A 14,948-nucleotide genomic window follows, 5' to 3' on the forward strand; every position below is an offset into this window, starting at 1 on the left:
GTCCTGAAACCCGATTGAAATGGATCTAGATAATCCGTTTCATTCAAGAGTGCCTGGAGTTGTCCTGCAACCACCCGCTCAAGCACCTTGCCCAGGAAGGGGATATTAGCCACCGGCCTGTAGTTGTTAATGTCCTTCAGGTCCAGATTAGCCTTCTTCAGGAGTGGTCTAATTACCGCCTCTTTTAAAGAGGCCGGCACCACTCCCTCTCTCAAGGAGGCATTTACAACCTCCTGGACCCAGCCGGCGATCCCCTCCTTATTTGATGTAATGAGCCACGAGGGGCAAGGGTCAAGCACTATTATTATTCTACGGCATTCTGGGGTGGGGGTGCGGAATGGCAGCACCATCCCCCCCGATCCAAAATGATGCCACATCCAGAGCATTCTGGGAAAATAAGTTGGCCAAGGGAATGCATGTCCACTGTCCCCCTCTCCAATGAGCGACAAATGGGGTAACAAAAATGAACAGCATCCTTCACTATGCAATACTTTGGGGGTATCCACTAAACTTTGGGTTCCTCTACATTTTGTGCTAATTACAGAGACCTTTAACCACACTCAGAAACAGCCAGTGTTTTCTGCTCAGTAGAGCTCAAGAAAAGTAGGGTGTGACAATACCAGAAATGGTATTGATATTGGGATCAAGTGTGGTATTTTCCCTTAGGAATTACATACCTGGCCTTCACCTGCTTTGTAACAGAATGAATTCAAATAATCCAGAGCTTCAGAAAGCCAAGGACAGGGCCCTAGTCCTCAACTGTTCGGAACAGACAAAACTTGTGTTAGGACACTCTCTTAACACATGTTTTATGACAGGCACAAGATAGACCAGGGTAAGCAAAGTGCTCCACCTCTCCCACTTTGGTGATGATGATATTGTCTTACTGGGATTGCTGTGAAACAGGTTTCTGTGGTGCTGAAAAGTCTGGGTTCAAAGAAGTTCTTTAGTGGGGATCAGACCCCACCTGTGCCTTGTGCTCAGTCTTTTTTGTCATGAGTCCCAGGGCAGCCATTTTGTGGTGGTGCCCAAGTTTCCCAGTTTAGTAGCACTTCACTAGTCTAGACCCCCTCATGCTGGCTTTCTATGATGGGTCTATTGCTTGGGTCATAATCAGCTAACTCATTAAGTATTATTTATCCTTAGCGGAGAGTAACAGATGTTCAGGTGTGTTGTTGTCCACACCCAAGGGTGTTTGTCTGAACTGTACATTTAACAATTTGAGAAACTGTCCTGGGCACCACCACAAAATGGCTGTCATGGGAAGCATGGCAAAGGACAAAATAGACATCTATCTATATTGACTGTTTAACAGAAGTACAGTACACATACTAGTCAAGCATTGCTTTAAAGCTATGGATACTTGGTTACAATGTGCTAGAGAAGGGGAGGCAATTTTGGTGAGGTCTGGAGGCCATTCCTGGTTCTTAGGAAGAACTATGGGGTCGGTTTCAGAAAGTAACATTGGGTGGCCATTCTAAAACTCCTTGGTTCTTGAGCTGTGGAGCCCCACAAAGTATGATCTGATGGCACTAGGCTCTATTAACCTATAACATTGGCCTCGTGTGGCCAGGGAAGTCCTTGATTGGTGCCTAGACTCAGTAACAGACTGGATGAAGACCCAACAAAATGAGCTTTAATCCTGGTAAAATGGAGATCCTGTGAGTGACTTCCAGGTCTGAGAGATATAAGCTTGTCGTTACCTGTACTTGTTGGGGTTATTCTCCTCCTAAAGAAGCAGGTTTGTAGTCTGGGTGTGCTCCTAGTTCAGTCATTGCTGCTGGAAGCCCAGGTGACCTTGGCAGCTGAGAGTGGTTTTTGTTTTTTTGCTACAGCTACTCCTGGACAGGGGCAGCATAGCCATGATGGTGCAGGCATCCACCTTGAGGATGGATTATTGCAAACTCTCTATGGAGGACTCCCCTTCAGGCTGCTTCAGAAGCTGCAGAGTGCAGAACGCAGCTGCACAGCAGTTGTCTGATGCAACATCTCTGCACTGGTTGTCCATCTTCTACTATGCCAGGTTTAAGGTCTGGTCTTCACCTATAAGAATTGTAGAGTTGGAAGGGGCCTATAAGGCCATCATATCCAACCCCCTGCTCAATGCAGGAATCCACCTCAAAGCATTCCTGAAAGATGGTTGTCCAGCTGCCTCTTGAATGGCTCTAGTGTAGAAGAGCCCACAACCTCCCTGTGTCATTGGTTCCATTGTCATACTGCTGTAATAGTCAGGAAGTTTTTCCTGATGTCCAGCCAGAATCCGACTTCCTGTAACTTGATCATCCTCGTTGCCCTCCTCTAAAACACTGAATAGGACTTTTATCAGACCAGGATACTTGAGGACACTTGTCTAATTAACAAGGTCTTCTGAAGAAGCACTCCTGGTAGCAGCACAAGGTAGGAGATCCACTTGGAAATCACCAGGTGTAGGGCCTTTAGCCTGCTGGCTCCCACCCTATGGAATGTCCTTCCAACTGAAATCAGGCATGCGCATGCATTACTTAAGTTTTTAGTGTTTGCTGAAAACTTTTCTTTTCAGGCAAGCATTTCCTAACTAACGACTAAATTCCAGCCAGTTTTACTGATGTTCCTGATCTTTTATTTTAATTCATGATAAACCACCCTGCATCAAAATGGTATACAAGTCCTTAAACGATTAAATCCTTCTATGGCACAAATGGCCCTCAGAGCTGGCACTTAGGCTTTGCATCTCCATTTGCATCTTTGGACATTCCCACAACCACCCGCAGGACAGAATGGGGAGAGGCCTAAAACACCCATGCAGCAATCCTTGGACTTGTAACACGGCCCCCCAGCCCCTTTGTCCAAAAATGAGAGACGTCAGGAAGGGACCACGCCAAGTTAGATGAGCCAACAAAGGCATTTTATTTGACCTTTTTAAATAAATAAGTTAAAGCGACCAAAAGTACTTCCAAATTGATATCCATCCAGCTCATCAAGTACTCCTTTGGGAAAGGGAGGTGCCAGGAAATCCAACACCCCCCCCCCCCCCAGTAAGGCCTCCACATGACGACGACGCTGCTGCTGCACTCCAGATACACAAGTCACGCCTGGCATTTGACATGATCCAGAAGTATAAACCTTGTCTTGTTCATCCCTCAAGAAAGGAAGCCCCGTGCAGCTTCTACGCACTTGCTAGAGAGGGCTGCAGGCTCTTCCCTAGGACGTCTATCAGCCCATGTTCTTCCGGTTGCCATAACCCCTCGGGTGCAGGTCCTTCCATTCATCCCACTCCCTTGCTTTCCACACTAGTTCGTCTTCTGCTGCCTCTGCCTCTTCCGCGGCCTTTTCTTCCAGTTCCTTCCGCTGCTCTTCTGTACCTGCTATAAGCCAAAAGCAAGACCTGCACTGAATAATAATAATAATAAATTTATTACCTGCCTCTCCCTCTGGATCGAGGCAGGGAACAACACTAAATAAAATATAATACATGGATACTGTTGTGTTGCAGTAGATATCTATCTATCTATCTGGATAACTGAACAGCTTGTGCACAATATAACCGAGGCCACCACTGCCCCTAAGGTCCACTTTGACATGGTAGATGGACTCTACAAAGTGCTCCCAGTCAGGTCCAGCATAAAATCAGGTCCAGCAGTTGTGCAGACAGTAGTTCCGTTCTCCTGCAGATTCATCAAAACCTGAGCCTGGAACTCTACCAGAAGTGGTGCAAGTTAAATTCTGGGTGGCCAGGGAGAGGGCAGACTACGATATGGTAGGATTTCATCAATGAAACCGATTGATGCAATTCACATCCACTGAACCCAGGAAATCAGCACATAGCTCTGAACAGGGCCCACTGCAGCTCAAGCCACCTGCATCCCAGGCCTTAATCTTTAAGCATCATCATACAGGCCTTGTCCTTTCCTGGCTCTTGCCTCCAGGGATGTGATGCTTGGCCTCTAGGAAATGCACTGCTGGTTCCTCCTGCCCCTGCACCGATTCTCTCCACAGAAGAAATGCAACCATGGGGGGTGGGGGTGGGGAATCAACTGGCCATTTGTTAGTTGCTATATCCCATTGCCAGGGATGCAGGAATTGCCTGGCCTGTGCTTGGGACCAAGCCTAACAAGTCACCTGGGCATCTGCGTGTGCGCAGGCCTAAGGTGCCCCCTTCAGGTACAGAAGGTAAGAGAGACCTGCAACACGGCACCCTGTGTTCTGTGTGCAAGATGAAACCTTTGGAGTGGCCAGGCCCAGCGGCCAGCTAGGTGTTTCTATGCACTCACAAGCAGAGTGAACACCCTTAGAACTCAGAACCTGCCATTCAGAAAGATCAGGCCTTTATACACAAAGTCAGAGACTGGTCATTCACACATCCCCACCCCCATTCCTTTGGTCATCACCAGTCAGTGGACACTTAATTTCACCCAGAGCCATCTGGGAACGCTGCTGTCATTTGGGGGTCCAATCAAGACGGCAACGGGCAGACTCCACGTATGGGGTCAGATCCAGCCAGAAGAGTGTTAACCCTCAATAAGCCATTACTGGACAGGGATAGCTTGGCCACGGTGGTACAGGCATTGGTAACCTCAAGATTGGATTCCTGCAACGCGCTCTATGTGGGGCTGCCCTTGAAGCTGCTCCGGAAGCTGGAGCTAGTGCAGAATGCTGCAGCTCGGCTGTTGTCTGGAGCTGCCCCTTTCCAGCATGTAACTCCTCTGCTGAGGGAACTGCACTGGCTGCCTATTCGCTACCGGGCCAGGTTGAAGGTTCTTGTACTTGTGTACAAAGCCCTAAACAACTTGGGACCAGGATACCTGAGAGAGAGAGCGCCTTCTCCCTTACCAACCTGCCCAGTCTCTGTGGTCATCCGAGGACCTGCTCCTGGTGGTTCCACATAGATCCATCCTCCGACTGGAGTCCACCAGGGGAAGAGCCTTCAGCGTGGTGGCCCCCCTCCTGTGGAATTCCCTGCCTCTGGAGGTCAGGCAGGCGCCAACCTTGTACTCCTTTCGGCGCCTCCTGAAAACATCTTTATTCCAAGAAGCCTTTCTTTAACATGCAGCCTTGGATTACTGTGTTGTTGTTGTTTTGCTTCTTTTTAAATTTTGTTTTAACTGTTTTATTCTGTTTTTATTTTCATTTTACCTTGTACACCGCTCCGAATTTTTTTCAATGGGGAGCGGTATATAAATATCGTTACGGTCCCTGATACCTATCGTAAGCCCCTCTATGTGGGCTTGAGATTCATACACAAACTTGGCTGTCTTCCTCCCCTCAAATACCTGAGGCTTTTTGCGAGATGCCCTGATCAGGCATGGCTCCTTGCTTCTGGTGTTGCTCATACCAGTCATCCACTGTCATGGTCGCCAAGCTAGGGTAGCCAGCACCAAACACCCTACAAAAAACAAAAAAAAAGCCAGAGCAGTGCTGCAATGCCATGTCAACGCAAGAAAGCCTGCAGGGCGAGAAGCAGAGACCCGCTTCTAGAGAGGGGGGCAGTGCAGGAGGGTCCCCCAGGCTGCTGCAGCAACAGCACTCCACGTCCCAAAGAGCCCAGCCCAGCCTGCCCTCCTCCCACATCCATACAGAAGCATACTTTGCCTGAGCAGCATCCCGGGTAAGGATGAAGGGTTTCACTGGAGGCCTCGGCACATGGGAAGGCTGCTGGATTGAACCCTAGAGAGGAGGAAGAAGAGCAGGAGGAGAAGCATCTTTCAGTACCATCTGCTCTCACACCAAGGTGAAATGGATGATTTTTAAAACAAAACAAAACACACACACACACACTAAAATCTTCATTTAAAACATGGTTTAAAAATAAAAATAGTAATGAAAACACTAAATTTCTCTCTCGTTACAAAAACAACAGTCACAGTTAAGTATAACATTAAACATGTTAAACCTACACTTACAGTCTTTACTAGCTCTCCCTTCCTGAAAGTTCTGAGCTTTTGGTTTCTCAGACTTGGCTTGTTCATTTATTTATCATTACATTTATATCCCACCATTTTCTCCTCTTGCAAAGAATTCAAGGTGGCTTACTTGGTCTTCTTCCCTCCATTTTACTCTCACAACAGCCCTATGAGGTAGGTTAGGCTGAAAGTCAATGACTGGTCGAAAGTTACCCAGTGAGCTTCATGGCTGAGTGGGGGTCTGGAACCCGCAGCTGCCAACTCCCAGACCAGCATTTTGCCACTCCGGCTCTCTGACTTAGGCTGTTTTTTTGACTAAAGTCACATGTGAAACAGGACTGTTGTTAAGAATGTGAGTCCTGATGCTGGATCAGACCACGGGTCCATCTCGTCCAGCATTCACAGTGGCCAACCAGCTGTCCACCAGGGCTTATGTGGCGGTGGAGCTGGGCCAAGCAAGGCAGAAGAGTTAGTTAAGACAGAAAGACAATATAGATGGGTGGGTAAAAACGATGTTTAAAAAGAAAAAAGAAAATTAATTTGCTTAATCAGATTGTCTGTTTTATTTTTTTAATGTAAATGCTAAATTTCTCTTAAATAACAACTAGGTTAACAGTAAATAATCTGGATATAAGCATCTTAGCCATATAGTTAACCTGTAAACAGAATAAATGCCTCTACCAGATACAGTGAATTAAGGGAGGCTTTACTATTTTAGAAATGATTAAAACTAATCTAATCATTTCTCAAATACAAATATTTCCACTCCACCTACCAAACATTGGATGAAAATAAATGGTTCTAGTCTGCCCAGTAACTATCAAACCATAACCTAACAGTCATGGGCACTTCGTATCTGTTTCTTACTTATTTTTTGTGAGCGCAAGTCTAGGCCAAGACCTTGAAGCAGAAAGGTGCAACACTGGAATGAGAAAACAAAATTGTCTTGTCTGCACCTGCCTATATTCCCATACTTAAACTGCTATCCTATAACCACTTACCTGAGAATAAGCCTCATTGAACTCAATGGAACTTATTTCTGAGGAGACATGTATAGGATTGTGCTGTTACTCTCAAATTGACATAGGTGGTCATAAGAAAAACCTTATATGGGGATATTTGCAAGCCATTCTTTCTATAAAAACAGAAAAAGGAAAGAATGCAAGACACAGCGAGACACATAAATGCAAAGCCTGCCTATAAGAATAAAACAGCATAAATATGGTGGTCATATTTGCACCATTGTTCAGGAAATATATGGAAACATTTCACCAGGGCTGTTTGCACATGATGGCCTACTGTCATTTAATCCCATGATGCAGCTGCCATTTTGAATATGCACCCCCGCTCGGGGATTGTCATATCATGTGAACTCGGTGACCATGGCTTACATGATAGTTAAATAACCCTCATATAACCCATGGTCTGTTTTTAGAGTTGTTTGCATAATTTTTTTTGGGGGGGGCAGGGGAGAAAACATGCAGATTCATTTGTTAGATGCTAGAAATGTTAGATGGGTTATGTATAATGGTTTACTCATAAAATTATTACAATTAAAAACATTAAAAATAAACTCAGTGAGTTTGTAATTTTTTGTCTGAATAAACTTTTAAAAATGTACTTCCCCAATCATAATTCTAGGAGTAAACCTAGTTATACACCATACATCCTAATTTTTGTTTGTTCTGAAAGTTTATCTGTAGAGATGATATCAGTGGTTTCATGGATACTTTCATGGATACACCATAGGAACCAGGCACAGAAATTTAGATTCTTTTAGGTAGGTTTATCTTGGTGGCAGCGGTTAAAGGTTTTACAGCTGAGGCAGCTCTTCCTAATAAGAATGTAACGTAATAGGAGCCCTGCTAGATCAGATCAAAGTTCCATCTAGTCCAACATTCTGTTCACACAGAGGCCAACCAGCTGTTGCTCAGATGCCTACAAGCAGGACCCGAGTGCAAGAGCACCCTCCCACCCATGTTCCCCAGCAACTGGTGTACATAGGTTTACCCTTCCTATCTCTCCTCTCTCATCTCACCCTATTGCCCCGCTCGTGCTCTTTGCTCCTCTGATGCCATGTTTCTCGCCTGCCCAAGGGTCTCTACTTCCCTTGCTCGGCTTCGTCCACTTTCTTCCGCTGCCCCTTACGCCTGAAACACTCTTCCAGAACATTTGAGAACTACAAGTTCAATCACAGCTTTTAAAGCCCAGCTAAAAACTTTTCTTTTTCCTAAAGCTTTTAAAACTTGATTTTGTTCTGACTTTTATACTGCCTGTTTAGTGCATTCTCTTCCCCTCCTTATTGTTTTATTATGATTTTATTAGAATGTAAGCCTATGCGGCAGGGTCTTGCTATTTACTGTTTTACTCTGTACAGCACCATGTACATTGATGGTGCTATATAAATTAATAAAATAATAATAATAATAATAATAATAATAATAATAATAATAATAATAATAATACTGCCTCTGCTACTGTAGGTAGCACAGGGTTATCAGGACCAGTAGCTTTCTTCCCCACGATGTTGAGGTCAAACTGCGGATTTTATCCATAAACTATAGCAGTGGGTTCCATAGACCACAGCCACAACATTATTTTTTAAAAAACTACCCAAACATAAATGAGGTAACCCACGTGTTGTTTCATCACATGTGGTGGCAGCGGTGGGATAACCTACCATTTCTCTCACATTTGTGTTTTAAAACTACATTAATGGACTGCTACAGCATCTAACCTGAACAAGCCAGAAACACAGGCTTCTACAGAACAAAACCCAAACTGTCAAAAGTGCATGTTTTTATTTCATATTATGATATAGTGACTCTACTCACATGCTGAGAACCTGGGAATGGCATGGAGCATTCCTAAACGTCTATCAGTAAAATATACATTAAATCAATAACCATTAAAAAGAAAGGGAGAAATAATTATGCTGGAAATCATAGAGGAGAATTAAAAAACATTTCCCCCATGGATTCAACATTTTCAGGAATTTTACATCTCTATCCTTTTAGAACTAATTTGAGATGCAATCTAGCACCTGCAATCTGAAGCAATCCAGTCCAGAATCAGTGGTAGCTCACAAGGAGTTATTTAACTAAATCACACAAAGGCAGATAATGCCTCTACTGCTATAAGGCCCACCACCTTGCTCTCTCACCTGCTTGAGAGCACCCTGCCGCCTGAGGATCGCTATTTCTTGATTAATGCTTTCAATATCTTCCAGGCTTGTGGTTATCCACTTCTTGATTTGTAGTAAGTAGAACTCCCGTATTTGCTCTTCCTCGGCTCGGCCACTGTCAATGAAGGGTTTCAAGGAAGCCAGACGATTCTCCACCTCCTTCTTCTGCTTATATCTGTTTTAGGAAAGGAAAGGGGGAGGTCTCAGACAGCTCCCTACATCCACAACCTGGGCCATCTGGAATAAGAAAACGAAGCATCTGGAAGCATCACTATGCATAGTAGGGAAACAAAATGATGCTAGCCTGCATAATGAAGGCAGACATCTCATTTCTCTTGCGATCTGCCCACTCTGCTAAAGCCAACTGTTTCATTTCATATTCTTCATCTTTACTGTAAAAAAATTATATACCTGTGCATAGCCCAAAAAGTGGGCCTGCAAAGGGGCTTTAAAGTCAATCATATACAGCCATAAGGTTGGGATTACAGTCTACAGACTGGAGCGGATGATCGGGAGCCTGTCAGTTGCCCATGACGACGACTTCATGGGCTTCCAGCATTTCCAAACCCCATTCAAGGTGCCCTTTCAAGCCCTAAACAGCTTTAAATATTTGAAGGACCACCTTCTCCCATATACGTCTAACCAAATATTAGAATCAGGAGACACCGAATTGTGTCTCTTCAACATCAGGACTAGAATTACCACTGAAACAGCCCTCTCTCTCGTAGCCACCCTCTGAGCTTCAGAATGAGAAGGGCACAGAGTATTTGCTCTTCCTCTGCTTGGTGAGATCTACACATAGGAGGTGTTCCCTCAGACACAGTAGTCCCAAGCAATGAAGGATAATATAGATCAAACCAGCACTTTGAACTGGGCTCAAAAATGTACTGGGAGTCAGCACAATGGAGGAAGAACTGGTGCAATATGTTCAAACTGCCTAATTCCAGCTACTGTTGCTTCTGTATTTTGCACCAACTTTAGTGCCTGGACAATCTTCAAAGGCAGCCCCATGTACAGCGTGGCACAGTAATCGAAATGTAGTTACCAAGCATGGATCACTACAGCTAAATTATCAATTTCTAGATTGAAGCTGGATAAAAGCTACAACCCTAAGTTGGTCACTTGAGCCTCTACTGACCGTGATAAGAGCACCCTCAAGCTACAAACCTGGTCCTTCAGGGGGGCTGCAATCCCCCCCCCAACAAGTTGAACCCCATATATATCAACTTACCCCTACCAATACAGATTATAAAGTCAATCTGTAAGAACCTTGTAAATCATGCAGTGATTACTAGAAGCCAGCATGGATTTGTCCTGGCAGAACCAAAACCCTTCTGGTCCCCAGATGTACACCCAACACTAGGAAGAATATATCCCAGCACTGGACCTGGAATAATTTTCCTCCCACAGGTTCCGATGGCAGAAATACTGTTTTATAAAACATGGAACGTGAAAGAAGGAAAATACCACCACTCCTGCCATTTTGTCTTGCTGGTACAAGCCCCAAATGCTCTTCCTTTGCAATTAGTTCTCTCTGCACTCACCACTAGCACTGCTCTGTTAGAATGGAAAACTCTCCATAAACTCTGAAAATGATGGGGGGGAGGGGGAAGCAAGAAAGGACAAGCTGTTTCTTAAAAGAGGCAACTTTAACTGTGAAACAACCATTGGTCGGACTATCTTCCCTATACAACATGGATCACTCACTGATGGAGAAGCCCAAATCTTTTATTACAGATCAGAACAGGAGTCTGGAAAAAGCCCTATTTGCATTAATACAGTTGACACCGTAATCCCTACCACATAAGCACCTATACTCAAGAGGGTGCCTTTTAAGAGTTCTTGGCCCTCCTTGAAAACCGGGAGGGTATTATGCCTCCCATTGCCCAGATGGGCCCACGGAGCAAAATCCCCACGCCCTGCCTGCTCACCTTTCAATTTTTGCCTGCCTATTTGACGCCATGGCAATGAGAGCCACCTGATCAGACGCCGGAGCAGGGTTCCAAGAGCTCCCAGCAGACTCACTTTCCTCCAGGCTCTCCGGTTCCCGAGGGAGTTCAAACTGGCCAATCCCATAGTCCTTGCAGACTCTCAAGAAGTTCATGAACGAGGCCCGTGCCTTCTCCACATGCTCCAGCCGCTTGCTGTGATTGCCTTGTTTTAAGACGAGGGCTGCCAGCAGAGCAGGTACCAGCATGAATCTCAGGTCTGCCGATGCAATCTCCTCCAGGTCTTCATTTTGGCTGAAAGCAGAGAAAGGAATAACACTTTGCACAGCAATCTCAGTGCGACAAAGAAAACAAGGCTGAGTTCCGCAACCTCTACAAAACACGCAAATTCGTTTGACGAGCATTAGTTTAACTTGCAGGGTCTCTTTATTGCGCATCTCGCCATGGAGGAATAAAGTGGAAGCAGGGAGCAGGGAAGAGGGAGCAAGCAGGGCTTGTTGTCATGAGCCGGGCACTCAGGGCCGGTGCTACCATAGAGGCCACTCAGGCGGCTGCCTAGAGCGCCAAGATAAGGCGGGCGGAAAACGCCGCACCCGGAAGCCGCTCTCCCACAGCGGTTCTGAGAGGGTGGCTTCCAGGCGCGCCGTTCCGAAGCCGCCCACTCGCTCCAGCGTCCTGGCTTCGCTTCGGCTGGGCACCCACCCAGCTGAAGAGAAGCCACGCCTGCCCCCCCACTCCAGCGTCCTGGCTTCGCTTCGGCTGGGTACCCAGCCGAAGCGAAGCCAGGACGCTGGAGTGGGGGGGCAGCTTCGGAGCGGTGTGCCTGGAAATCGCTCTCCCAGAGCGGCTTCCGGGCGGGCATGCTGTTCCGAAGCCGCCCACCCCCACCCCAGTGTCCTGGCTTCGCTTCGGCTGGGTGGGCGCGATGGTGCCCCACGTCTAGGTACACTGGGATGGGTGTGGGTGGGTGAAAGCCGCTCACCTGCCTAGGGCGCAAAATAGCCTGGCATCGGCCCTGCGGGCACTGCCCAGGCCGGGAGCATCAGCTCACCTGCAGCGCGGGCAAAGCGCAGCCAGACCCCTAGACCGGGGCAGGGGCAGGGGAAGGGGGCCGGGCCGGCTGGGGGTCTCCCTCCGGCCTCTAATGAACCTGGGCACTGACCCCCCTCAAGCCCTGGGGCCGCTTCCCTCCTGCCCTGGCGGCGAGGCGAAGGTGCCCTCGCGCAGGTGCAGAGCGCGGCCCAGCCCCGGGCAGGGAAAGGGCACGCCCGCACGAGAGGGGCGAAGGGAGGCGCCCTGCGCACGGTCGCGAGAGGCAGGGGCGCTCTGCACATGCTCCGCGCCATCCGCTCGCACCTGAAGAGCTGGAGCTCGGCGACGGCGCTGGCGGCGCGCTCCAGGAGGGCGACGCCGCGCTGGACTTTGCGCTGGACGGCGGGCGCCCCCGAGGAGGGCTCCGTGCTGCTCTCCACCTCGTCCAGCAGCCGCCAGCCGGACTCCAGCAGCTCCGAGAGCCGCAACGGCTCCTCCGCCGCCGCCGCCATCTTAGCACGGGATGTGAAGGCGGAAGCGGCGCGACCGGAAGCGGCGCCATTTTGCCGGGGTGGGGCCAGCGGCGCTTCACCTCCCCTTCCGGCGCCGCCGCGGCTACTGGGGCGCGCGGTGATGACGCACCCACCCTGGGCGGCCGGCGTGAGAACGTCCCGCCCCCCGTGGAGCATGCGCGCTCGGTCGTCTCCGTCCGCGGGCCGATAGCCTCGTAAGCACGGCCTCTGCCCTGAGACTTCCTGCCGGAGAAGCCGAGTCCTGCCCGGGCCCCAGAGGCGGCCTCGCATGCGGACGGAGTGCAGCGCGCTCTTGCGGGCCTGCTGGGGGGGGGGGGGGGCTCAAACGGAAAGGCCTGGGCGCCCCCTCCTCCTCTCCCCCCCCGGGCCTCTCCCCTCCCCCCAGGCAGGAGCCCCCTTAACCCCCCCGGGCCTCTCCCCTCCCCCCAGGCAGGAGCCCCCTTAACCCCCCCGGGCCTCTCCCCTCCCCCCAGGCAGGAGCCCCCTTACCCCCCCGGGCCTCTCCCCTCCCCCCAGGCAGGAGCCCCCTTACCCCCCCGGGCCTCTCCCCTCCCCCCAGGCAGGAGCCCCCTTAACCCCCCCCGGGCCTCTCCCCTCCCCCCAGGCAGGAGCCCCCTTAACCCCCCCGGGCCTCTCCCCTCCCCCCAGGCAGGAGCCCCCTTACCCCCCCGGGCCTCTCCCCTCCCCCCAGGCAGGAGCCCCCTTAACCCCCCCGGGCCTCTCCCCTCCCCCCAGGCAGGAGCCCCCTTAACCCCCCCGGGCCTCTCCCCTCCCCCCAGGCAGGAGCCCCCTTACCCCCCCGGGCCTCTCCCCTCCCCCCAGGCAGGAACCCCCTTAACCCCCCCGGGCCTTTCCCCTCCCCCCAGGCAGGAGCCCCCTTAACCCCCCGGGCCTTTCCCCTCCCCCCAGGCAGGAGCCCCCTTAAAACCCCCCCGGGCGTTTCCCCTCCCCCCAGGCAGGAGCCCCCTTGCCCCCCCCCCGGGCCTTTCCCCTCCCCCCCAGGCAGGAGCCCCCTTACCCCCCCCCCGGGCCTCTCCCCTCCCCCCAGGCAGGAACCCCCTTACCCCCCCCGGGCCTTTCCCCTCCCCCCCAGGCAGGAGCCCCCTTAACCCCCCCCGGGCCTCTCCCCAGGCAGGAGCCCCCTTACCCCCCCCCCCGGCCTCTCCCCTCCCCCGGCCTCTCCCCTCCCCAGTCTGGAGCCTCCTTAACCCCAGGCCCGGGAGGGGCTCCTTCCGCCCCCAGCCCCTCTCCCTGCCAGAACACGGGCTGCCCCCCCCCCCCCCTGCAGCCACGTCGGGGCTTTATTAGCCGAGGAAGCTTCACTGATTGTATTAATTTATTGATTGCATTTTTATACCGCCCAATAGTCAAAGCTCTCTGGGCAGTTCACAATACAACAATTAGTGCTTAATAATAAACAGGTAACCTTTGAATGGCTCCTATTTGCCCTTGCCAGTCTCTCTGGAGCAGGTTCTCCAAACTGAAATCTCCGCCTGCCTCCCAGAGGCACAGCGCCCGGTTTATATAGCACCCCCTCCTCACTCTCAGCTCACAGATGCAAACCCACAATTGTTATCCTAGAGGTATTTAGTAAAGCATAGATCTATAACAAGAATACAGTTATAAAAACAAACTCAGTATGTGCAGAGCCTTCAAACGGCGAATGTGTTCAGTGTAAGCAAGGGTAAAAGTGTTGCACGTTGGGGCAAAATTCCCCAACTTCAAGTACAACCTGATGGCATCTGAAGCTGGTGGTGACTGAACAAAAAAGATCTTGGGGTTGTGGACAACTCAATGAAAATGTCATCCCATATGGGTTGTTATTGAATTGTGTGCTGTTGGTGAGTAGTGGATTATCATTAATGTACAAACCCTGTGCTACGGTTTAACTATGGATTATTAACCACGGACCACCTAGATTCCACAACTTGGCAACAAATCATGGGTTCTGTTCCTGAATTGTTTGTGGTTAACAAATCTATTGTTCACCCATTGTGCAGGGTTTGCAAGTAACGCCAATCCTTGATCCTACAACTCATAATTCAACAACATCCTATATACAACCCAAACTCTGGGTTGCATTACGTGGGGCTCTTCTCACTTGTCTTCAGTTTCTGTCTCAGCTGCTTTCAGATTGTCTCGCAGCCGTTTTGCTTCCTGGCTGGATCTTCAGGCTTCTGGCCTCTCACAAAGACCCCTTCTGACTCTCGTTCAGTTTCACAACATGTCAGCAGTCACCATACAATATGGAAGAAAGAAATGTGCATTCTTGACAGTTTGGGTTTTGTTCTAGAGTTCTGTGTTTTGGGGGATCTGGATATATGCTGTAGCAAATGTAGTTCTAATTTAAAACACTGGTAAGAGCCCTCAA

General features: G+C 49.5%; 1 protein-coding gene across 1 annotated transcript; it reads right to left on the reverse strand.

The window, feature by feature from the left end:
- Nucleotides 1-2,862: 2,862 nt before the first annotated feature.
- Nucleotides 2,863-12,586, reverse strand: IGBP1 (immunoglobulin binding protein 1). The gene is made up of 6 exons (XM_063141766.1): nucleotides 12,369-12,586; nucleotides 10,995-11,306; nucleotides 9,043-9,238; nucleotides 5,564-5,643; nucleotides 5,250-5,362; nucleotides 2,863-3,344 (listed from the first exon to the last, which is right to left on the reverse strand). Exons 1-6 carry the CDS (start codon nucleotides 12,554-12,556, stop codon nucleotides 3,193-3,195), a joined length of 1,041 nt encoding a protein of 346 aa, XP_062997836.1. The 5' UTR covers nucleotides 12,557-12,586; the 3' UTR covers nucleotides 2,863-3,192.
- Nucleotides 12,587-14,948: the final 2,362 nt, after the last annotated feature.

This window comes from Elgaria multicarinata, chromosome 15 (assembly GCF_023053635.1).
Source record: "Elgaria multicarinata webbii isolate HBS135686 ecotype San Diego chromosome 15, rElgMul1.1.pri, whole genome shotgun sequence".
In the NCBI taxonomy this organism is placed as follows: domain Eukaryota; kingdom Metazoa; phylum Chordata; class Lepidosauria; order Squamata; family Anguidae; genus Elgaria; species Elgaria multicarinata.